We start from the raw sequence: 21,023 nt of genomic DNA on the forward strand, positions 1-21,023 counted from the left end.
AAACTACAGAAGACCAGCCTCAGGCCTTCTCTCTCAATTACATATCTCTTTTAACTAGAAATGCAATCATCTTGGGCTTCCCTGGTGGCTCAGACGGTAAAGGATCTGCCTGCAGAAGACCTGGGTTCGATCACCTCTGCCCCTTATTAAATAATTCTGAAGCAAAAGGCCTACTAAAATAGGTATAAAAATAGAGTAATGCCTTGTAGAAGCTTTTTGTATTTTGACAGTCACAAGACCATTACTGTTGAACGTTTATTGAGCTCTAACAATGTGAGGTGCCACACAAAAATTCAGACACAGTACCTGCCCGATGGGCTTACAATCTAAAGGACATGATCATTTTTTAATGTTCCCATGAGTTTGCTGTTTGTGAAAATGAGGTATTAACTGCACTGGTTAGTGCAGGAAAAGAGCCTATGATATTAGACTTTTTAAGCAGGTTCCCTATGCAAGTAGGCATGACTGTTCATATTAGTCTCTTAAACTGTGGTTTGCATTTCCCCAAATTTGTCTGAGATATATGTAAAGTCTGAAAAGATAGACAAATGCACATTTCTGAAAATCAGGGGTCAAATCTGGCACCTAGTCCAGAAGAAAAAGTCTGGTTACATATTCAGAAAAATATTTTTATTCAAAATTGGCCCTGGGGAAAAAAAATAGTGATGGGAGGGCCAAGTTCCTGTTGGGGGTTCTTAGAATGTCCACAAGAGCAGGTCCTCAGGGCAGCCTCTCAAAGGCCCTTCCTTAACTCTTTTGTAAGCATTTGGTGGGTTGTGTTTGGGCACTGGCCCTGGGGGCGGTATGTTTGAGGATAAAGCCCTCTCAGTGGCTCACAGATCACCAGGCAGATGATTCCTGCCTTGGCACTGGCCTTTGTCCTTGGCAACACACCACTCACGCTAATTTAATGCCTATCTCCAGAGAAGAACAAGACTACCAGACACCCTCAGGATGTATCAGGAATTTTGTAAAAATGTAACCTGCTAAAATGCCTGTTGCTGATACCATCCGTATACATACTGCTTTATGAAAACTTGTCCTTTTCTTGTCATAAAGTCAAGTGCTAAAGTAACACTTTTGTTCTGTTAACCACTTAGCAGGATAAACTGATTTCATATGGAAGGAAATGTAAGATAACTTATACGTATTTAAAGCAAGTTATTTCATTTTCATTCTCATGATTTCTGTCCTTTTATCTTTTGTCTCTTTGCTCTGATCCTGATAAACTAGTAAGTCACCACTTACTACATTTAAATTCCCAATCCTTTATTCATGTATATCTTGAGTTTCAGTTATGATATGAAATAAAGACTCCAGGGGTGCATTTTGTAATGATACAAGGATCCTGAGGAAATACTTTCACAGAAGCCTTTTTCTAATACAGTTTTCACCTGTGCTTATGAAAAGTATCAAAAAAGGCCAACTGGCACATTCTGGAATGTATGTTCTGAGCAGGTATCTAAATACAAGTGGGAAGTGCTTGCCTTTATGTTTTGTAAATTCAGCTTTTGCTGACAAGCTGGACGGACATCTCAATAATTTGCTGTGAAAAAGTTGCGTGCGTGTACATTTGCCATTTTATAAAAGAGCGAACAAATCCATACCCCCACCTTATCTTACAAAACAACCCTTAGTATTTTTTAAGTTGCATGAAAAACAAATATACAAGTAAAAAAACAAGCAAAATGCATAATTAAGGGCTTTGAGCTCTTGCTCCAAGGAGTAGGTGAAAGAATTGATATAAATGAAGCTGAGGTTTTCAGAGCTTCTCTTTAAATAGCTATGCTAAAAATATTTCAGCTGTCTAATCTCTGTACTTGCTTCATTTTTACTAGAACACACTGTGTGAGCTGCAGCTGAGTTCCTATATAGGATATCTCCAGAATGCAAATCAGGACAAGGCAGATTTTATTCAGATTTTTCTTTTGTAAACTGAGCCACTACTTTTTGGTATGGGACTGGGCGGGGTGGGCACTAGTTAGCCTGATAAAGACATGCTAAAGAAGGCTTAATTTATTTGAATGGTTATATCAAGACTGACCCCAAGTTCAATGAAATATTGAGGATTCTGGATTGTTTGAAAATCTGGTTTTGAGGGCAGAGGAGCGTGGTCTGAATGGACCTTTAGGAATGCATCTGAACACCGAACTTATGCTTACCTCACTCCCCCGCCCCCTTTTTTTTTTAACATGACAGGCTCAGTTTTCTCACATCGGTGCTTCTCTTCATGCTAGAACTGCTTATGTCTACAGAGTCCCTGAAGAAGCGAAAATCATTTTTTTAGCCTTAAACATAGCATATGGAGTTCTTCCCCAGCTCCTGGCCTATCGCTGTATCTACAGACCCGAATTCTTCATAAAAACAAAAGCAGATGAAAAAGTTGAATGAAAACACTGTTTTATGTTCTTTCTCTCCAGATGACTGACTTTTGCTATCTTGGTACCTGTATCTGGCCCCATTCCACTCTTTTCTTGCACAGGAACATTTGCGAATTCATCAGTTCTTGCTCTGTACTCTGTATCATAGGAATTATGTGGGTAAATCTTTTTTTGAAGGAAAGTTGAAGTTATTCAGAAAGTCTGTTTAAAGAAATACATTTCAGGGTATTTGTGAATAAACAACTACCTATCTCAATATTCTGTTTGTATATATTAAATATAAGTGTGAAAAATTACAATTTAGCTCCTATAATAATTAACATGAAAAGGTAACTATTCGAAAGTGAAAATGGCCTATGCATATTAAAAATTTCAAACGAGCAAATACAGATTGGAGGAATATTTTTGCATATAAGATGTATATGCTTTATGACCAACCTCAATATAAAAGACAAATTACCAGAATATTTAAAAATGTTTGAAAAGTGTTTTCCCAAGGAAAGTGAATTATTCACTGGGGTTTCAAAAACTGCTTTCACTGAAATTTTTTATTGAGTCTAAACAGTTAAGAAGGGATCTATAACTTTATTATTACCTTTATTTTACTGGTGACTGGAAATATTTCTATTGTGTTTCTGTGTATATTTTTAATAAATTATTTTTGGCCTTTTATGAAGACAGATCTTATTAAATTTGAAACATATTGTGTATTTTCTTTTTCAGAAAAAGTTCTGTGGTCTTTAGTTTTGTTTTAAAAATCTGTCACTTATACGTTCCAATTCGAAATGTCATCTACGTTCTCCTTATGTTTTAGTGTGAGCGATGAAGAGGACTTTTGATGAATTAATTAAATTTCCTTGATTTTAAATTAAAATATTCAAAATTAAAAAGTACCTTGTAAGGACAAAGAACTGGACTGGCTTTCCTACTCTCTTTTAAATGAACTGTTCATCATGTGGAAGCGTGAGTCGAGTATAATAGAGGAAAATCAGTATTTGCTAAATGAGAGAAACAAACCCCAAACACAGCCGCCGCCTCAGTGCCCAGGAGTGGTAAGTGGATCCATACTCTTATGCCCTCAGGTGCCATCGTCACCACTCCCATCATCACCAGCATCATCACTAATGGCCCTAAGCTTTCAGAGCTTCTCACATTTTTTCCTTCATGCTATTTACTAGCTCGTCACCAAAATAAGAAAACCTAAAAGAAAATGGTGTCCAGATCAGTGCATGGATAAGGTCCAGTGTGAATTTAGGGGTCCACTGAACTGGTAAGTAACACAGATACGCAAGCAGTCATGTAGCCAGTTCCTCTCCCTACCCCACAGTGTTAAAAAAAAAAAAAAATACAAGTCCTAAAACCCAGAGTGTTTAAAAAAAGAAAAGAAAAAGCCTCACCTGCACTTGATTCTCTTATCAGCTTGCTGTTAACAATTTTTGCTTTAATATATGAATTACATTAATACCTCACATTACATATATGAAGCCAAATTACACTAACTTAGTTGTTTACAACCTCAACTCTTACTCCCAGTACACATTCCAATAAATTTATTCTGTAAAAACAATACATTTTTTTGTTTTTGATTTTTTTTTTTACAGTAAACTTTTCAACTACAAACCTCGAATACGCGAAAGATGTTCCAAGGACAAGCATAACAGGATTGATAAAACCCAAACTGACTAAATGTGTTCTCACAATATAAGCTGGCATAAAAATAAATAAAATTTTCTATTATCACAATTGCAACAATAATGTACACATAATAATGGTTTGTGGATGAGTATTAACTATTCTAATTCTAGTTCCAAAAGAAAACAACAGATCGTTTAAAAGTCTATATTTAAAAGTCAATGCTTTGTCTTACTTCCCATAGGGCTACTGCTGAGTCCAGCTTTAAAATGTAAAGTATCCAGCTTGAGTGATTAGCTCAAATTGTATTGGCATTGGGAGAAAATAAATCACTGCCTTTATCTTGGAGTAACACAAAAGACTCACTTAACTTCACATATAGAAACTGAGTTTGTGTACGTAACAACATGAGTTTTGAGAAGTATAAGTTGTCAACTAGCTATTTCTAATAAGGAAAAGGTATTTTACAATATGATTCAACTTTACACATGGCCTCAAAACTGAAGGACAATTTTAAGTTCACCTTCAATATGCCAACATTATGTATCTAGGAATTGGTTCCTGGGTTCTGTCACAGAGAAGAAATCCCTTAAGCATTATGTTGAGTGGTCCTTTTAAAAAAATGCTAATTTATATTTAACTGAGTGTTTGGTGACGGTGGAGTAAAAGGCAGAAGAGTGAATGAACATAACTGCCTTGATAAAGGATCCTAGACTTGTATAAGCTTGTGCAAAAATCTTGATAATCCTTAGTGGTTAAGGGCAACTTCATGCAACCAAATAACATGAAATTAAGTCAATAACCTTAAAAAAGGCTAAAATGTCTTTTTTCCCCCAAACACATCAGAGAGGAATGTGAATAATGTACATACAAACTGGGGTTCTGTCAATGACAACAAGGACTATGTGTTGGTTCATATCAAATCTGAGAATATTGGACAACCAAACGTATAACCTTCTTGTGGTTTTCTTAGTATGCAGCATTCATTATGGTGGTTAGGTCTGGAAAAAAACACAAAGAAAACAAGCCTTTAGATGATTCTGGATATTAACAATATAAGCTACCCACATCTTTATACTATATATCTGGATTTTTTGCGATTCCAATCTGCATTGCAGCATTAACAATACTTAGCAAGAATAGTCTCTAAGGGTTTGCTTTATACCAATCAGTGCAAAAAGCTACAGGAAAAACTAGGGCATTTTTAGTGTAAACTTTGTCTATTGTCTGGCAGGACACTGAAGTAGCGTGCACTCTGTAAAACTCTAGGACAATGCATTGCTGGGATACATAAAATTAAGGCAAAAATGGAGATAATTCATCTTTGTCTTGATTCTGGTATCACAAAGAAAGGTAAATTTCTTAAAAATTTAAAAGTATTTGCAGAATTGCAAATTATTCTGTGTAATATTTATAACTTAATTACTTGTGACAGTATGGCTCAATGAAATACAAGAGTTAATAATATTAAGTCAAGATATACAAAGAGAAAGGAAGCCTAGATTTTTGTCAAGTTTAGATTGTTTCCATTTGACAAAGATAAAATACTTCCATTTCCTAGAAGGACTGTGTTTTAGTTTGGGTCCCACTTTTAATTGTGTCAGGTTACATTTCCCCACCGGGATGCTATTTTTGTTTTCTTCATCATTAACCCAAATACATTAACCCCCTTAGTACTGTTCTTGTGGGATAAATGAAAGAGGGAACTCGGGCCCCCAATACTTTTTCTGAAAACAGCCTGCTTCAGCTCTTCACTTCACTAAGTGAATGAACTTGTTTGTATGATGCTTGTCATCATTCATGGGTATGGTTTTCACTTATGTAGTTGAACTCTACCCTGCACCATACATAATATACAACTAATTCCAGAACCTTCAAAGAGGAAAGTTTCTAAACCTACTATCCCCTCAAGATAGCAGAAGTACATTTCTTAGTCTTCTTTGTTCTTACCAAAATGAGAAAGCCAATCTTAAAAAAAAAAACATGAAAAATCTATGAACTTGCAAGATATAGTGCCTGGTGACTCCTCATTATTTATTTATTTATTTTTCTCATTATTTATTAACAAAGAAAAGCACTAGAAATAAGATTATACTCACAGGCCTTAGAGGATTTTCCTCCCTTGTGAAGGAGGAAAACACCCATTAAAACAACGAAAAATTGTTAATCAACCAAAGAAACTTCTTTAACAATGTCTTTATTAATATTAATGTGAAAGGCAATACATTCTATGTTTACATCGTTAGAAAACTCACAGTAACAACTACTCAATCCATGTTGAAGAATATTTTTAAAACACATGGTCTGATAGTAGCCTCAGAATATTATTAATGCCCCCAACAGTGACAGTGGTATCAGAATGTGACTAACTTTAAGGACATGCTTTTTGGGTGGAGGTACTATTAAATGGGTGCTTATATTAATAAAGTCAAATTACAAATTAATTTAACTTCTCATACCATAATCACTCTATCTGCATATGAAAAGAATACCTTGCTCATTCACACTGGTGGATATTCTGCACAGTGTTCCGTTTGCTAGACTGCAGATCTCCCCCACATAAGCAGCTAGGACTTGTGGCTTTATGCACTGGCTGCCCTGCTCAGCGCCACACCAGTTTCATTTTGCACAACGGCTGGCTAATCCACTGGGTTCTCTCTTGAGGCATTTCAATGTGAGGTACACTAACAGGCTGAAGGATACCCAGAACATAGTAAGCAGAAGTTACAGGCTGGAGAAGTCATAGGGTCTTTTTATGGAGCACCAATTTTTCTTGGAAATATGGCAGATAAACTATGGTTACTCAGACTTGCGTATCTGGCATTTTGTCAAAAATAAATGAAACGAACCTATTACTTCATGGAAAATGACTGACAGTATTCGTTGCCAATGATAAAATTTGGGCTTGTAAGTGACGGTTGGGATTCTAGAAAACTTAAATCCTCTCTAAAATCATCAGCTTCCCAAAATGTAAAGATTTTTTTTGGGGGGGGGGGGACAAGACAGTGATATTTAAAATGTGATTTAAAAAATTTCATAGTGAAATATTTGGAAAACTTAAGTAACTCGGGGAACAAATATTTTCCAAATGTGAAAAGAAATTCATAGTGCCAGAAGGTCCAATGGATTTTAACCAAACAGAATATAAGAGGTTCAGATTCGACACTGCAACTAACCTCTAAGAAATGACCACTTACAGAACTGGTGTAATATCAAAGAATACACACAATGACCTGAATAAACTATTAAAATATTCCTATCTCCATTTTCAACTACATGTCTATGGAAGACTACATTTTCTTCTTACATTTCAACCAAAATAACATATCACAACAGTCTCAATACAGAAGCAGATATGAGAATATGGCCTGAGAGTTTCTATTAAAGCAGACATTAAAGACATATATATTTTTAAATGTAAAAAGGTGTGTAATTTTTCTCAAGAACTTTTTTTTTGGAAAATGTACTTATTTTTCACAAAAATGTGTTATTTTATGTTAAGTAATGGGTTTGCTATTATTTTAAAGTAAATAAATATTGTTATAATTTTATTTTTATTTCTAATTAAGTAAATATCAATAGCTATAACAAAAACTCTTTGGGGCCCTTAATAACTTCTAAGAGTAGTAAAGGGGTCCTGAGACCAAAAACCTTGATAAACCACCGGCCTGGAATAAATGAGAGTGAATGGTGAAAAGTGAGGCTAAAAAGATAAACTAAGGTGAGAGTGATAAGGCCATTTCATGCGGAAATCAGGAGACTGGGCCTGACGTGGAGGGCACCAGCAGCACCAGACGGTAGGAAGAACAACAGGTCCTGAGCCAGAAGAATAAAGGCAGGAACACTGATTAGTGGCGACAGTGAACCCTCTAGCTGTCCGCCCCACATTTATTCTGTCCTTTGCTCCTCCTCACAACTATGTGACATCCTTGTGATTAGGGGACTTGACTCCAGTGTCAGGGATGGGCAGAACTTGACTGGTCTAAGCCAATTATCTTCTTGTTGTCAGTGCTTGGTTCAGGGTGGGGCAGCTTTCTGACATGGATCTCAGTGACACCTGCCTCCTTAAATTCATACCCTTGTGTAACACCCTACCTTTTAGAGTAGGCTAGATCTTGTGACATTCGTCTAATGAACTGAATGAGGCAAAAGTGATGGGATATTGTGTCTGAGATCGGAGAACAAAAGGTTGACTTCCATGTTGCTCCCACCCTCTCTCTTGCTAATGAAGCCAGCTGCCATGCTGGAGCTGCCTTATGGAGAGACTCATGTGGCAGGGAACCAAGGGAGGCCTTTGGCCAACAGTCAGTGAAGCACTGAAGCCCTCGATCCAATAACTATGAGTGACCAAATCCTGCCAACAACTTCCTGAGTGAGCCTGGAAAAGGACCAAGCCCCAAGCCAAGCCTCAACTCAAAAATGATTTGAGCTCCTGCTAATACATTAATTGCAGTTTTGGAGAGATGTGGAGATAGAGGTTATCAACAAGTTACATCTATTTTGGTTCCTGACCCATAGAAAATGCTATTTTAAGCCACTGAGTCTTGGAGTTACTTGTTCACGGCAAGAGGTATTAACACAGCAGTGTATTATCTGCACGGTGTCCTGGCCACAAAGTCACCTCCACTTCAGTGAGTCAAGAAGGGAGCTCTACGTGCCCTGCAGCCTGCCCCTTTCTGCTCGTGCTTCTGCTAGAGGAAGGATGAAGGCAGAAAGCATCCAGACATAAAGGAGTCTTGGAATTCTATGGGCTCCTTGTAAGAACCTCTTCTTCCTTCACCAACATATGTGACTTCCACCCCACCCTCTGCCCTGAGACAGTAATCCTTTTGGGGGCTCGCCTGGTGGCTCAGACATTAAAGAATCTGCTTGCAATGCAGGAGACTCAGGTTCGATCCCTGGGTCAGAAGATCCCCGGGAGAAGGGAATGGCTACCCACTCCAATAGCACCCTCTGCCCTGAGCAATCAATCCTTCCTGCCACAAGATGGGCTCCAGAGCATCTATCACATCCTGGACTCTCATCCCTGACACTTTGTTCTGTTCATTTACAACCTCATCTCTTAAATGCCAGCCTCCCCCTGCCCCCCAATTCCTTAGTCTCTTCCACTGGGTCCCTTGGATATTACAGTCAGTTCAGTTCAGTTGCTCAGTTGTGTCTGATTCTTTGTGCTGATGGACTGCAGCATGCCAGGCTTCCCTGTCATCACACTCTCCCAGAGCTTGCTCAAACTCATGTCCATTGAGTCCGTGATGCCATCCAACCATCATATCCTGTCATCTCCTCCTTCTCCTGCCTTCAATCTTTCCCAGAATCAGGGTCTTTCCAATCAGTTCTTCGCATCAGGTGGCCAAAGTATTGGAGTTTCAGCTTCAGCATCAGTGCTTCCAGTTAATATTCAGGACTGATTTCCTTTAGGATTGACTGGTTTGCTCTCCTTGCAGTCCAAGGGACTCTCAAGAGTCTTCTCCAACACCACAGTTCAAAAGCACCAATTCTTCAGGGCTCAGCTTTCTTTATACTCCCAACTCACACATCCATACATGACTACTGGAAAAACCTTAGCTTTGACAAGATGGACCATTTTCGGCAAAGTAATGTCTCTGCTTTTTAATATGCTGTCTAGATTTGCCATAGCTTTTCTTCCAAGGAGTGTCTTTTATTTCATGGCTGCAGTCACCATCTGCAGTGATTTTGGAGCCCCCAAAAATAAAGTCTCTCACTTTTTACCCATGTATTTGCCATGAAGTGATGGGACCAGATGCCATGATCTTAGTTTTCTGAATGTTGAGTTTTTTTTTATTTTTTGAATGTTGAGTTTTAAACCAGCTTTTTCACTCTCCTCTCACTTTCATCAAGAGGCTCTTTACTTCTTCGCTTTCTGCCATAAGGGTGGTGTCAACTGCATATCTGAGGTTATTGATATTTCTCCCAGCAATCCTGATTCCAGCTTGTGCTTCATCCAGCCCGGCATTTTGCATGATGTACTCTGCATATAAATTAAATAAGGAGGGTGACAATATACAGCCTTGACGTACTCCTTTTCCTATTTGGAACCAGTCTGTTCTTCCATTTCCAGTTCCAGCTGTTGCTTCTGGACCTGCATAATTTCTCAGGAGGCAAGTAAGGTCGTCTAGTATTCTCATCTCTTGAAGAATTTTCCACACTTTGTTGTGATCCACACTGTCAAAGCCTTGGGCATAGTCAATAAAGCAGAAGCAGATGCTTTTCTGGAGCTCTCTTGCTTTTTTGATGATCCAACTAATGTTGGCAAATTGATCTCTGGTTCCTCTGCCTCTTCTAAAACCAGCTTGAACATCTGGAATTTCAAAGTTCATGTACTGTTGAAGCCTGGCTTGGAGAATTCTGAATACTTTGTTAGTGTGTGAGATGAGTGCAACTGTGCAGTAGTTTGAACATTCTTTGGCATTGCCTTCTTTTGGGATTGGAATGAAAATTGACTGTTTCCAGTCCTGTGGCCACTGCTGAGTTTTCCAGATTTGATGACATATTGAGTGCAGCACTTTCACAGCATCATCTGTTTGGATTTGAAATAGCTCAACTGGAATTCTATCACCTCCACTAGCTTTGTTTGTAATACTTCCTAAGGCCCACTTGACTTTGCATTCCAGGATGTCTGGCTCTGGGTGAGTGATCACACCATCGTGATTATCTGGGTCATGAAGATCTTTTTTGTATAGTTCTTTTGTGTATTCTTGCCATCTCTTCTTAATATGTTCTGCTTCTGTTAGTTCCACACCATTTCTGTCTTTTATTGTGCCCATCTTTGCATGAAATGGTCCCTTGGTATCTCTAATTTTCTTGAAGAGATCTCTAGTCTCTTCCATTCTCTTGTTTTCCTCTATTTCTTTGCATTGATCGCTGAGGAAGGCTTTCTTTTCTCTCCTTGCTATTCTTTGGAACTCTGCATTCAGATGGGTATATCCTTCCTTTTCTCCTTTGCCTTTAGCTTCCCTTGGAAATTACAGTCAGCCATCAGCAAACCTTCTTCATTCCCAAGATACTTTATTCATCAACTTGTTCTAACTGCAATCTAGCTTCACCCTGGAGATCCTGCTGTTGCTTTCTCTGCAACCCCCGGGGGGTAACCTTCTCCTCTGCTACATACTGCATACATATGGCGGCTCTCATACTACAGGCCCTGGAGGTGGGGAAGGTGACCTTAACCTTACTACTATTTCTAGCTATTCTTCCTCTCTCTGTGCTTCCCGCCAGGAAAAAAATCCTTCTGGACTTTAGTCTCAATGCTGTAAGATGCCACCCCTTCCCTACTGCAGTCTTCTCCAAGACTCCCCAGTCACTCTCTCTGACTCCTTGAAGATGTCAGCTCTGGCTCACTGTCATTCAGCATCCTAACTGCTGGATGTCAACATGCACAGAGATTGTCTTTGCAACACTCTAACCTCTTAGTTCCTGGACTTCCTCTTCCCTAAAAATACTGTCTGCTACCTCACCTTAGCTGCTCATTTCCATGGTTATTTCTTAAACAAGCAATTTTTAACCACTGAGAGCATTTGTAAATACTAGGTCACTGTTTTCTAGGGGGAAATTATGCTTCTCTGATGGCTCAGAGGATAAAGCAACTGCCTGCAATGCAGGAGACCCGGGTTCGATCCCTGGGTTGGGAAGATCCCCTGGAGAAGGAAGTGGCAACCCACTCCAGTATTCTTGCCTGGAGAATCCCATGGACAGAGGAGCCTGGCAGGCTACAGTCCACAGGGTCGCAAAGAGTTGGACACGACTGAGTGACTTCACTTTCACTTTTCACTTTCATGGGAACATTGTAGGTTGGAGTTTTCGATGGCATTTAATGAGCAGGGGCCAAGGGTACTAAATGTTCTGTGCTGTGAACAGGGCTCACACAATGAAAACCTATCTTACTGAAGACATCAAGAGTACCGGCCCTGCCGCCTGCTTCCGTAATTCCATCTAGACATCTGACTATTTCATCTCTACTTGTCTTTCCAGCGCATTCCCTTTACCTAGTACTCTAACTCCAAGAACTCGTTGATACTCAAAATCTGTTGATCCTGTCCCTTCCTCACATCCTGTTTCCCTCTGAACATGTTTTGGATTCCATGTGTCCAACATTATAATTAATCTCTTCCCCACATACACCCTCAACTCCCTTGCCTCAAACTTCCTTTACTTTGCTCTCTGGGCAAACTCCAATTCTGGATAAACTCGGTTCTCTACTCTTCTGTGATCGCACAATTGAATACGCCTGGAGAAAAACACACAGCCATCTGAATGTTCTTAAATTAATGACCACTAACCTCGAGTGGGCCCTTCCTGCTGTTCCAAAGTCCAGTCACTTTTGTATTCTAACTATTTTATCCCTTTTCCTCCTCTCGAAATTTCAACACTTCTTCCTGCTCTCACTCTCAATTGTTGACCTTGCTTCCTAAGGAGACAGAAGCAATCAGATGAGAACTTTTACAAGCTCTCACCCCAGGTACCCACTTACCTGCCCCCACGCCCAACAGGAGGAAAACAGAGTGTTGAGCGTAGAGGCACGTAAGTTCCTCCTGTTTCAGTGCATGAACTAAGGCAGGCCCTCCAGATGTGCACTGGATTTTATGCCTGTTTGCCTTTTGAAGAGCCCTACTTTGGCAATTCTTTCCTACATTATTATTTTGTGATCATTCTACATTTGGATCATTCTTATCAGCCTATGTGCTGCAAATTCTCCCATCAAGAAAAAAAAGCCCCTCTGAACCTTCTGTCCTAGACTGTGTCTAAAAAATATCTGAGGAAAAAAAATTAGGCTGCCTGTGTGTGTGCTCAGTCATGTCCAACTCTTTGCAACCATGGAGTGTAGCCCACCAGGCTCCTCTGTCCATGGGATTTCCCAGGCAAGAATACTGGAGTGGGTAGCCATTTCCTTCTCCAGGGGATCTTCCGACCCAGGAATGGAACCTGCCTCTTGCGTCTTCTGCATTGACAGGCAGATTCTTTACTACTGTACCACCTAGAAAGCCCCCCACATTAGGCTACTTGCCCTATAACATATCAGGACACATTATAAAGCTACTGTAATTATAAAGCTACTGTAGTACTGACCAAAGGAACAGAATAGAGAACCCAGAGAGACCCATGGCTACATAACAGATGACACTGCATATCAGAGAGGAATAGAGAGACTGTTTAATACATGGTACTGGTTAAATGATTATGCTGTGGGGAAAATGCCGTGGGATCCTATCTCATAACCCACACAAAGGTCAATTCTAGATGGATTAAACACTAAAATGTTAAAAACAAAAATTTACAATTTTAAAATGAAATACGGGAGAATATCTTTCTGACTTTGGGATAGGAATGGATTTCTCAAACAATACAGAAAAATGATAACCATAACAAGAAAATTTTGATATATCTGACTACAATAAAATGAAGAATGTCTATTCACTAACAGGTATCATTAAGAAATTGAACAGAAAAGCCACAAACTTGGAGAAGATGTCTATAATGCACATGACCACCCATGTTTGTTAGAATCCAGAATATGTAAAGGAGTCCTTTACATGTCAGTAGGAAAATAAATTCAATAAGAAAATGGGCAAAATTCGCAAATCAAGCACTGCACAAAAGAGGAAGCACAGGTGGTCAAACAGGTAAAAAGAGGCTCAACTTCATTACTGATCAAAGAATCACAAATTAAGACTAGAATTTTCACCCACTATATTGGGAAGAATTTTAAAGTCTGACAATGACAAGTGAGTCACAGGGAACTCATACATGGAGAGTAGAATATAAGCTGGTCCAGCAACTTAGGGACGTAATTCGGCATTATCTTATAAACACCATAAAAACAGTTGTGACTCAGCCTGTCCAGTCAGAGTTTACATACCCTTAAGGAAACCCTTGCATGTGTACACTAGGAGACAATATGGAAATATTCACAGCAACACAGTTCCTAACTGCAAAATGACCAAAATGCCTGTCAACAGAAGGATGGATAAAGAAGTTGCGATATACTCATAGAATTGAGTATTATAAGGTAATGGGAAATGAGTAAACACATATAACCCCATGAAGGAATCTTGGAAGCACAGTAGTGAGTAAATGTCATCATTTTTAAAAAAGCTCAAAAAGGAGCAAAATTGTATTATTGTTTAAGTATATACCTGTATGTTAGGCATGGGCTAAGTTTTTGAAAATGGAAGGAAATGGTAAATACAACACTAGTGGTTATCTCTGGGTAGGAAGAAGATGGGATGGGAAAGAACATGTAAATGGATACAAGTTATTGTTATATTCTACTTTTGGGGTTGAGCGGTAGGGTCTCTGGTATTGCTTACTACTTGATATTATATATATCCTTTTGTATGTAAAATATTATTAGACACAGGGTAGAAATGAAAAGATCTTAGGCCCTTGCTTCTAACTTAGGCCCTGACGAGCTGTGTGACCCTGCCCATCCTCTCGGCTTCAGCTTACCCAGCTACAAAGTACAGAGCACCTGGCACCTGCCTCCTGGGATCTACATGAGGACTAAGTGCAGGGGCAGCACTGAGCACAGATTGGGCACACAGTCAAAGTGTCAGCTGCTACCAAGCTGCTGCTCTTGCTACTTCCGATGGCAACTGTCTTCTGAGTGGCTTTCAAGATGTTAAAGTAGAGATGGTTTCATTAACAGAAAAATGAATCTACAATACAAGAGATACAGAATGGGAAGCCATCAGTCATATATGACAGTTGAAGCCATGAGAATGCCTAAGATGGACAGAGGGGAAACTTTCAGACTAGAAGTGTGCCAAGACAGCCTGGAGGAAAGTGCTCCAGAAAGAGACTGAGAAGAAACTGGGAGAAGCAGAAGAGACTAGTGAGCTGGAGGCACAGCCAGAAGGAGAAAGTGGTCAATGGTACTAAATGCTGCAGACTAAGACTAAAGCAGACACTGGGTTTGGCAATGGGAGGATCACTAGGGACCTTTACAAGAGCAGTTTCAATGAAATAGCAAAGGAGAAACAAGAGTGTTGGGGGTTAAGTCATGAGTGGGTGAGACAATGGACACTGGGAGGAAAAAAATAACTTTTAAGAAATTAGAGATGAAGAGAAAGGTGGAAAGAGTAGGACATACAGTAGAAGGGAGGTATCTATAATGGTAAAGTGAAAGTGAAAGTCGCTCAGTCCTATTCGACTCTTTGCGATCTAGAATTCTCTAGGCCAGAAGACTGGAGTGGGAAGCCTTTCCCTTCTCCAGGGAATCTTCCCAACCCAGTGATCGAACCCATGTCTCCTGCATTGCAGGCGATTCTTTACCAGCTGACCCACAAAGCTGCTGCTAAGTCACTTCAGTCGTGTCCGACTCTGTGCAACCCCATAGACGGCAGCCCACCTGGCTCCGCCATCCCTGGGATTCTCCAGGCAAGAACACTGGAGTGGGTTGCCATTTCCTTCTCCAATGCATGAAAGTGAAACGTGAAAGTCAAGTCGCCCAGTTGTGTCCGACTCTTAGCAACCCCATGGACTGCAGCCTACCAGGCTCCTCCGTCCATGGGATTTTCCAGGCAAGAGTACTGGACTGGGGTGCCATTGCCTCCTCCGTGACCCACAAGGGAAGCTCCTACAAGGGTAAGGGAGACCTAATACTGTTTAGAGGCAGAGAGTAAGGAGCAGTGGGAAAGAAAGGAAAGGCACAGGAGAGAGGGGGGACAAGTGATGGGGGTGAGGCGGTAACCTTGGAGAAGGTAGGAGGAGATGATATTCTGGACTCTGATGACAGAAAGGTAGAGCTTAGTGCTTCTCACACTGTCATGTGTGGATGAATAACTCGGAAGTTTAGTTAACATGCAGATTCTGGCTTGGGTTGAGCCTGGATTCTGCATGTCTAACAAGCCTCCAGATGATGCTGGTGTTACTGGTCTGCAGGCTGCACACGGAGTAGTAAGGGTGTAGACTGCCTCCTTCTTTGTCACAGGAAGTGCAGCCAGACATGAAGTTGGTAGTAAAGGGGAGACATGTGGTGGGAGTTTTTGCTATATGCATATTAAAGATACCTAGGTGAAGGTAGCAGGTGAGATGAAAACTGAGTCTAAGTCAGGTACTCAAGCCTTTGGTGACTGTTAGCAGCTCAGTGTCCCTGGGAGGGCTATGTGTATAGGTAATGAGAGGGGTCTATTTACTGGAGAGGTCGAGAGAAGGCAGGCAGGCAGAGGACAGAGTGAAGCTGCGCTGTGTAAGAGGAACAAGGGAGTAGTTAGAATTGTCATAACTTGGGAATAAACATGGGTTACTAGAAGCAGGAGACAGCTGAGAGGTAAACAGTACTGACAAAAGCAGACCAGAAATGAAATCAGAACTAAAGAGTAATAACTTGTTTTATGGATACTGTTTTAAAATGATTTGCTGCTGTCCAGTTAGTCTTCATAAAGATCCATGGAAAATGACTAGGGGCAAATCTGCCTTCACTAAAACTTTTACAAATGTTGACTTGCCTGTGACCTTGAAGTTACTGACAGAGGTTAACACTAGTGAACAAGATTCAAGACAACTTTCCCCCTTGGTTACTTTAAACATTTACATTCACATATAGTTTGAATATTTAAATATTTAAAGTCCCCTGGGTATATTATATTACATACTGCTTCTAGGAAAGAAGGAGCGGTATAAAATACCCTATTTTGAACATGCCATTCATTTTATAATAAAAGAAAAACAACTGTCAAATTCTGAGGTGGCATTTCATCATTTCAGTACTTCATGCCTAACTTTTTAAAAACTCACAAGCTGCTGAAGTTAGTTTAAAAGAGAATAAACCTGTTTGAGTTCCAAACTGATGGGCAGGTGTAATTCCCACATGGCTGTCTTTTGTTCTCAGACTGTGAGCAGCTCATCACTTACTCAGGAGCAGGGAACGAATGTATAGGTCCAACTGAGCATGTTCTCCACCACCAAGGCCACATTTACTAACGCTGAGATACGAACCCCGTTCTGAGGCAGAGTGCCTCCCAGGTGAACAGGAAGGTAGGAAACGTTACAGGCATATTCTTACCCCTTCACTGGTTTTTTGCAAGTCTGAAGTTGTGTTTCTTGTGTCATTGCCGGCATCTCCACCCTCAGAGCTGCTTTTATTTTCTTCTTCTTTGCAGTCTTTGTCATCTTCGTCTCCTGGAGATTTCCGGGACTGTTTAGAGGATTTCTAAAGGTTTAGACAAGTTAAAAATTACAGTCAAAAGTAGAGCCCTGAATGCACAAATCCAAGTGAGAAATGTAGGAACAGCTGGCCTATATCCAGTTTGTGTGGCCTGATACAGGATACAGCATGATACAACATGCAGAGTACTAAGACTGAGCTAGACAACCCTGGACAAGTCATCTCACCTCCCTGGGCTTCAGTTTAACCAGCTGGAAAGGAAGTAGAGGTGGACTAGATAACCTTTTCATTCTTCCTGGCAGTGTGATATGAAGGGCAGAAAATGAACAGTCATACACCTGGAACACTATCAATGAATAAATACAGCTGATGGAGACCACTCTAGGAAGGCTACAGAGCTAGGAGGCACTAAAGGTCGCCTGTCCTTCCCCATTATTTCACAGCAGAGCATGAGGCCAGAGAAGCAAGATCAACCCTCTGGGATCATACACGACACCCATGTCAGAGCACGTATGGAAGCTGTCAGGTCAATGGCATATGTGGCATGATCTTGGCAGAACTTGTGCATCACCGTGTGATCTGAATTAACTTTAATTTTTTAAATTATGGAAAATTATTGAAGAATTTAAGGCCATACTGGTGAACTAGCTCCTTTTTTATCATCTACCTTCTGAAACCAAGATGAACTCTGCAGTGAGGATGAAAACACAATCAGAGTTCACAGCCAGAGCTGCTTTGCAGAACAGCATTAAAATGATCAAAAGCTGGCTCCACTGTGCACTTTCAAGAAAATAAAATGTAGCATTTTACTTACACTTCCTTTCTGAAAAACTTTATGAATCTTTAAGCACATGGCAAATAACAGCTAAGAAAACTCATTAAGCCAAGTCACTTTTGGTCTTAACAAAAATGAAGTTAGCAAATTTGAGCTTCCTCAGACAATCTGTATTTTAAAATGCAACTTTTAAAGAGAAAATACCTTTTAGCTATGTGACAGAATCTATAATTACATTGTTTCTATTTTACTTAAACGACCAACCAAGCCTCAAATATCCCTTTAAAATGACTTCGTTTTTACTTTCTTTACATAGAAGGAAAGCAGAGATTTAATAATCTGAATGTGGAGTGCCTAGAGTTTAAATCAAGTGTGATGATATAAAAGGTGAAATACTTTTGTTCTCCTAGTAAATTTTTTTCCCCACAGAAAAACAGAATTGGGTGACGTAGAGGGGACGTGGGACTCTTCCCTCAACCTAACTTGGATGCAGTCAGAAAAGTTTGTGAGCCACTGGTGTTCAGTGACAAAGGAAGATCATTCAACTTTAATAAACAGATGTAGAGGAAAAAAAATCACCACACACAACCAAAAGGAAATATTTGGAAAGCCAAAGAGAGCAGTGAAGTTACCCCAGGTACGTGGTTCCCAGATTGGCAACCTCAGCTCACGGATATTTAAGGTCCTACCCTAGACCAACTAAAATAGAAATTTTGGGGTGGGGTGGCGCTGGGCAATATATATTTTAACAACCCTGTTTCCAGGTGACTCTGGCGCATGTGAAAGTTTGAGAACCATTGTGTTAGCTTATACAGTTGATACTGAAAATAAATCATGGTTCTCTAGTGATCACAAAAGTTGTGATCTTGAAGGAGGCAAAGGGAATGATTCTTTAATTTAAAAATAGACAAGCCTTAGTAAGTATAGTATGCCTTTCCCTTTTCACTGCTTTACACTGTAAGTCTACCCCAGGCAGAGTTCCATTACTTCTGGTTTTCACAAGAGAAATGAAATAAGGATGTTTAAAAGTCACATATGTATCTCAGCTACCTTAGAAAGCTTAGATAATTTAGAGTAGCACAACACATTTCATAGAAACTCAGCAGACAATCATGAATTAAATAAAATAAATTCAGTTGGTGTTTAAGTGAAGTCCAAATGCTAAAAGAAATTCAGCTTAAAAAATAATCCCTGTGGGAGATCCAGTCTTCCACAGAGGTTATTTTTCTAACTCTTTTGCTGTCATTTGCAAACTTTATCCTCATTTAAGGCAGATACCATGTTCTTCATGAGGCGTACAGGAAGTAATATGCATTTATAAAACTGTACCTGTATGCCAGTTGGGTGGGTTTTATAGACTGTGAAATAAAATGCTGACAGTCTAATAAACCCATGATACTTGTTTTTAAGGAGTTTCCTAAGTATATCCAGTCACTAAATGCCACAGTCTAAATGGAAGTAATTTCTCTAAGGATTCACCTTTGTGACAGACCCATTACAGCAAAACTTGTACCAATCTTTATCTTCAAAGATCCATTTATCCTGCTTAAAGTTTCTATAAGGTGAACAAACTTCCACAGTATCACTTTTTTCAACTGCATTTGTGAATTACTGTATGAAAAACCTAAACTTCTGATTTGTAAATCAAGGATCATGTCATGTCTCCAATAAATTATTGTTACATTTGGAATAAAATTCAAACTCCTTAACACATTATTGACCATAGGCAGAAACTATGCCTGTGGCCAGTGGTTTGTTATGTACATGAATACTGAAACGTCTCTGGTCAATACCGTTCAGGTAATCAAAGACATATTTAATACATCTCTGGTCAGTAAGCTGTCAACATGGCATACCAGTCTCCATTGTTTAGCCTCTGCTTGTCTCTCCCTCCTGATCCTGATGCCTGCCTTGTTGCAGTTCAGGAACATGTCAAACCCTCCCCACCTTCAGAGCTCTGCCACACACGGCTCTTCCTTCCAGACTCTTTCAGGTGTCAGCATAAACTTAGTCTTTTCAGGAAGGCCTGGCCACTCTATCTCAATAGATGTACTTTGTCATTCCCTGCTCCCATTCATTTCCTTCATAGCCCTTCCAGAATTTATATTCATTATTGGTTTTTACTCTGTGTTTCCACCCCCAATCCACTGGATGGTAAGTTATAGGAGGGTAAGAGTGGAGTTGGATTTGCTCACTAGGATCTACCTAGTACAGTGTCTGACATAGAACAGGTGATTACGAAATAGGACTGAACAAATAAAGTGCCAAAATACAGTCTTTAAAGAAAAGAGACAAGAGTCTGAGTCTATCTTTATGCTTCCATCAACAGTAGCAGACATAGTCCTAAATTGTACTGAAGTCTCCTACATTCTTAAATTCTTCAGAGCTCATCTGGGGACAGTTATCAGAGGGATACCTACTCTTACACCCTTGATTGAAGAACAGTCCTCCTCCAACTGAGAAGGCGGTATTTCAGGGCCAAATAGCCCTTACGAGAGTCCATAGCAGTTACCCTCACGTCTAAGATTACCTGCCTATTCCCTTCAGATGTATTACTGTCTTTAAAGGAAGAGGCTCAAAAGAGTTGATATATATCTATGTGTATTAACAAGGGGAAAGGTTTCTCAGTAACCTTTGAAGTGTATGACTTTTTCCGCTTTGAGCCTGCTTTTTCACTCTTTCTTTTGCCTTTTCCATCTTCCTCTACTCTGTCGCCTTCTTCCTCACTGCTTGCATCAGCAGTATTCCCGCCTTCTCCCTCGGTTTCTGAAGAGCTCTGCTGCTGAATTGCCTAAGAAAAAAATAAAATATTAGCTAATTACATTTTGGAAAATGGCAAAGATCATAAACTGCAAAAACAATCATTCTATTTTAATTAGAAAAAGTTCAGCTTACTCTAGATTTTCAAAATAGAGGGCTGTCAACTTCAATTTTCCAGTGACCACTTGACATGAACCCTCTTAGAGTAACAGAATTACAGGCATACCTGGGAGATATTTTAGGTTCAGTTCCAGACCACCACAATAAAGCAAATATCACAATAAGGCAAGCCACATGAATTTTTTGGTTCCTCATTGCATATAAAAATTATGCTTATACCATACTGTAGTCT

The 21,023-nt window shown here is 39.7% G+C and overlaps 2 protein-coding genes across 4 annotated transcripts in view; one reads left to right on the forward strand and one right to left on the reverse strand.

Annotated features, from left to right (window-relative positions):
- Positions 1-4,092, forward strand: part of TM6SF1 (transmembrane 6 superfamily member 1) — a 30,664-nt gene extending 26,572 nt beyond the window's left edge. Inside the window, exons 10-12 of one of the 3 annotated variants that reach the window (XR_008201221.1) lie at positions 2,421-3,433; positions 3,560-3,651; positions 3,983-4,064. Coding sequence is in view for 1 of the 3 variants with exons in the window: in XM_052659504.1 (XP_052515464.1) it covers positions 2,200-2,391 (192 nt within the window). In the remaining 2 variants the exon portion in view is untranslated. Of the gene's footprint in view, positions 1-2,199; positions 3,434-3,559; positions 3,652-3,982 lie in introns of those variants that run through there. The other 2 variants (XR_008201222.1, XM_052659504.1) reach the window with 2 other exon arrangements.
- Positions 4,093-4,182: 90 nt separating this feature from the next.
- Positions 4,183-21,023, reverse strand: part of HDGFL3 (HDGF like 3) — a 75,015-nt gene continuing 58,174 nt past the window's right edge. Inside the window, exons 4-6 of the mRNA XM_052659946.1 lie at positions 20,544-20,702; positions 17,035-17,181; positions 4,183-5,014 (exon numbers count right to left, since the gene is read on the reverse strand). Coding sequence (XP_052515906.1) covers positions 5,009-5,014; positions 17,035-17,181; positions 20,544-20,702 — 312 coding nt within the window. The 3' untranslated portion in view covers positions 4,183-5,008. The remainder of the gene's footprint in view (positions 5,015-17,034; positions 17,182-20,543; positions 20,703-21,023) is intronic.

This window comes from Budorcas taxicolor, chromosome 21, assembly GCF_023091745.1.
Source record: "Budorcas taxicolor isolate Tak-1 chromosome 21, Takin1.1, whole genome shotgun sequence".
In the NCBI taxonomy this organism is placed as follows: domain Eukaryota; kingdom Metazoa; phylum Chordata; class Mammalia; order Artiodactyla; family Bovidae; genus Budorcas; species Budorcas taxicolor.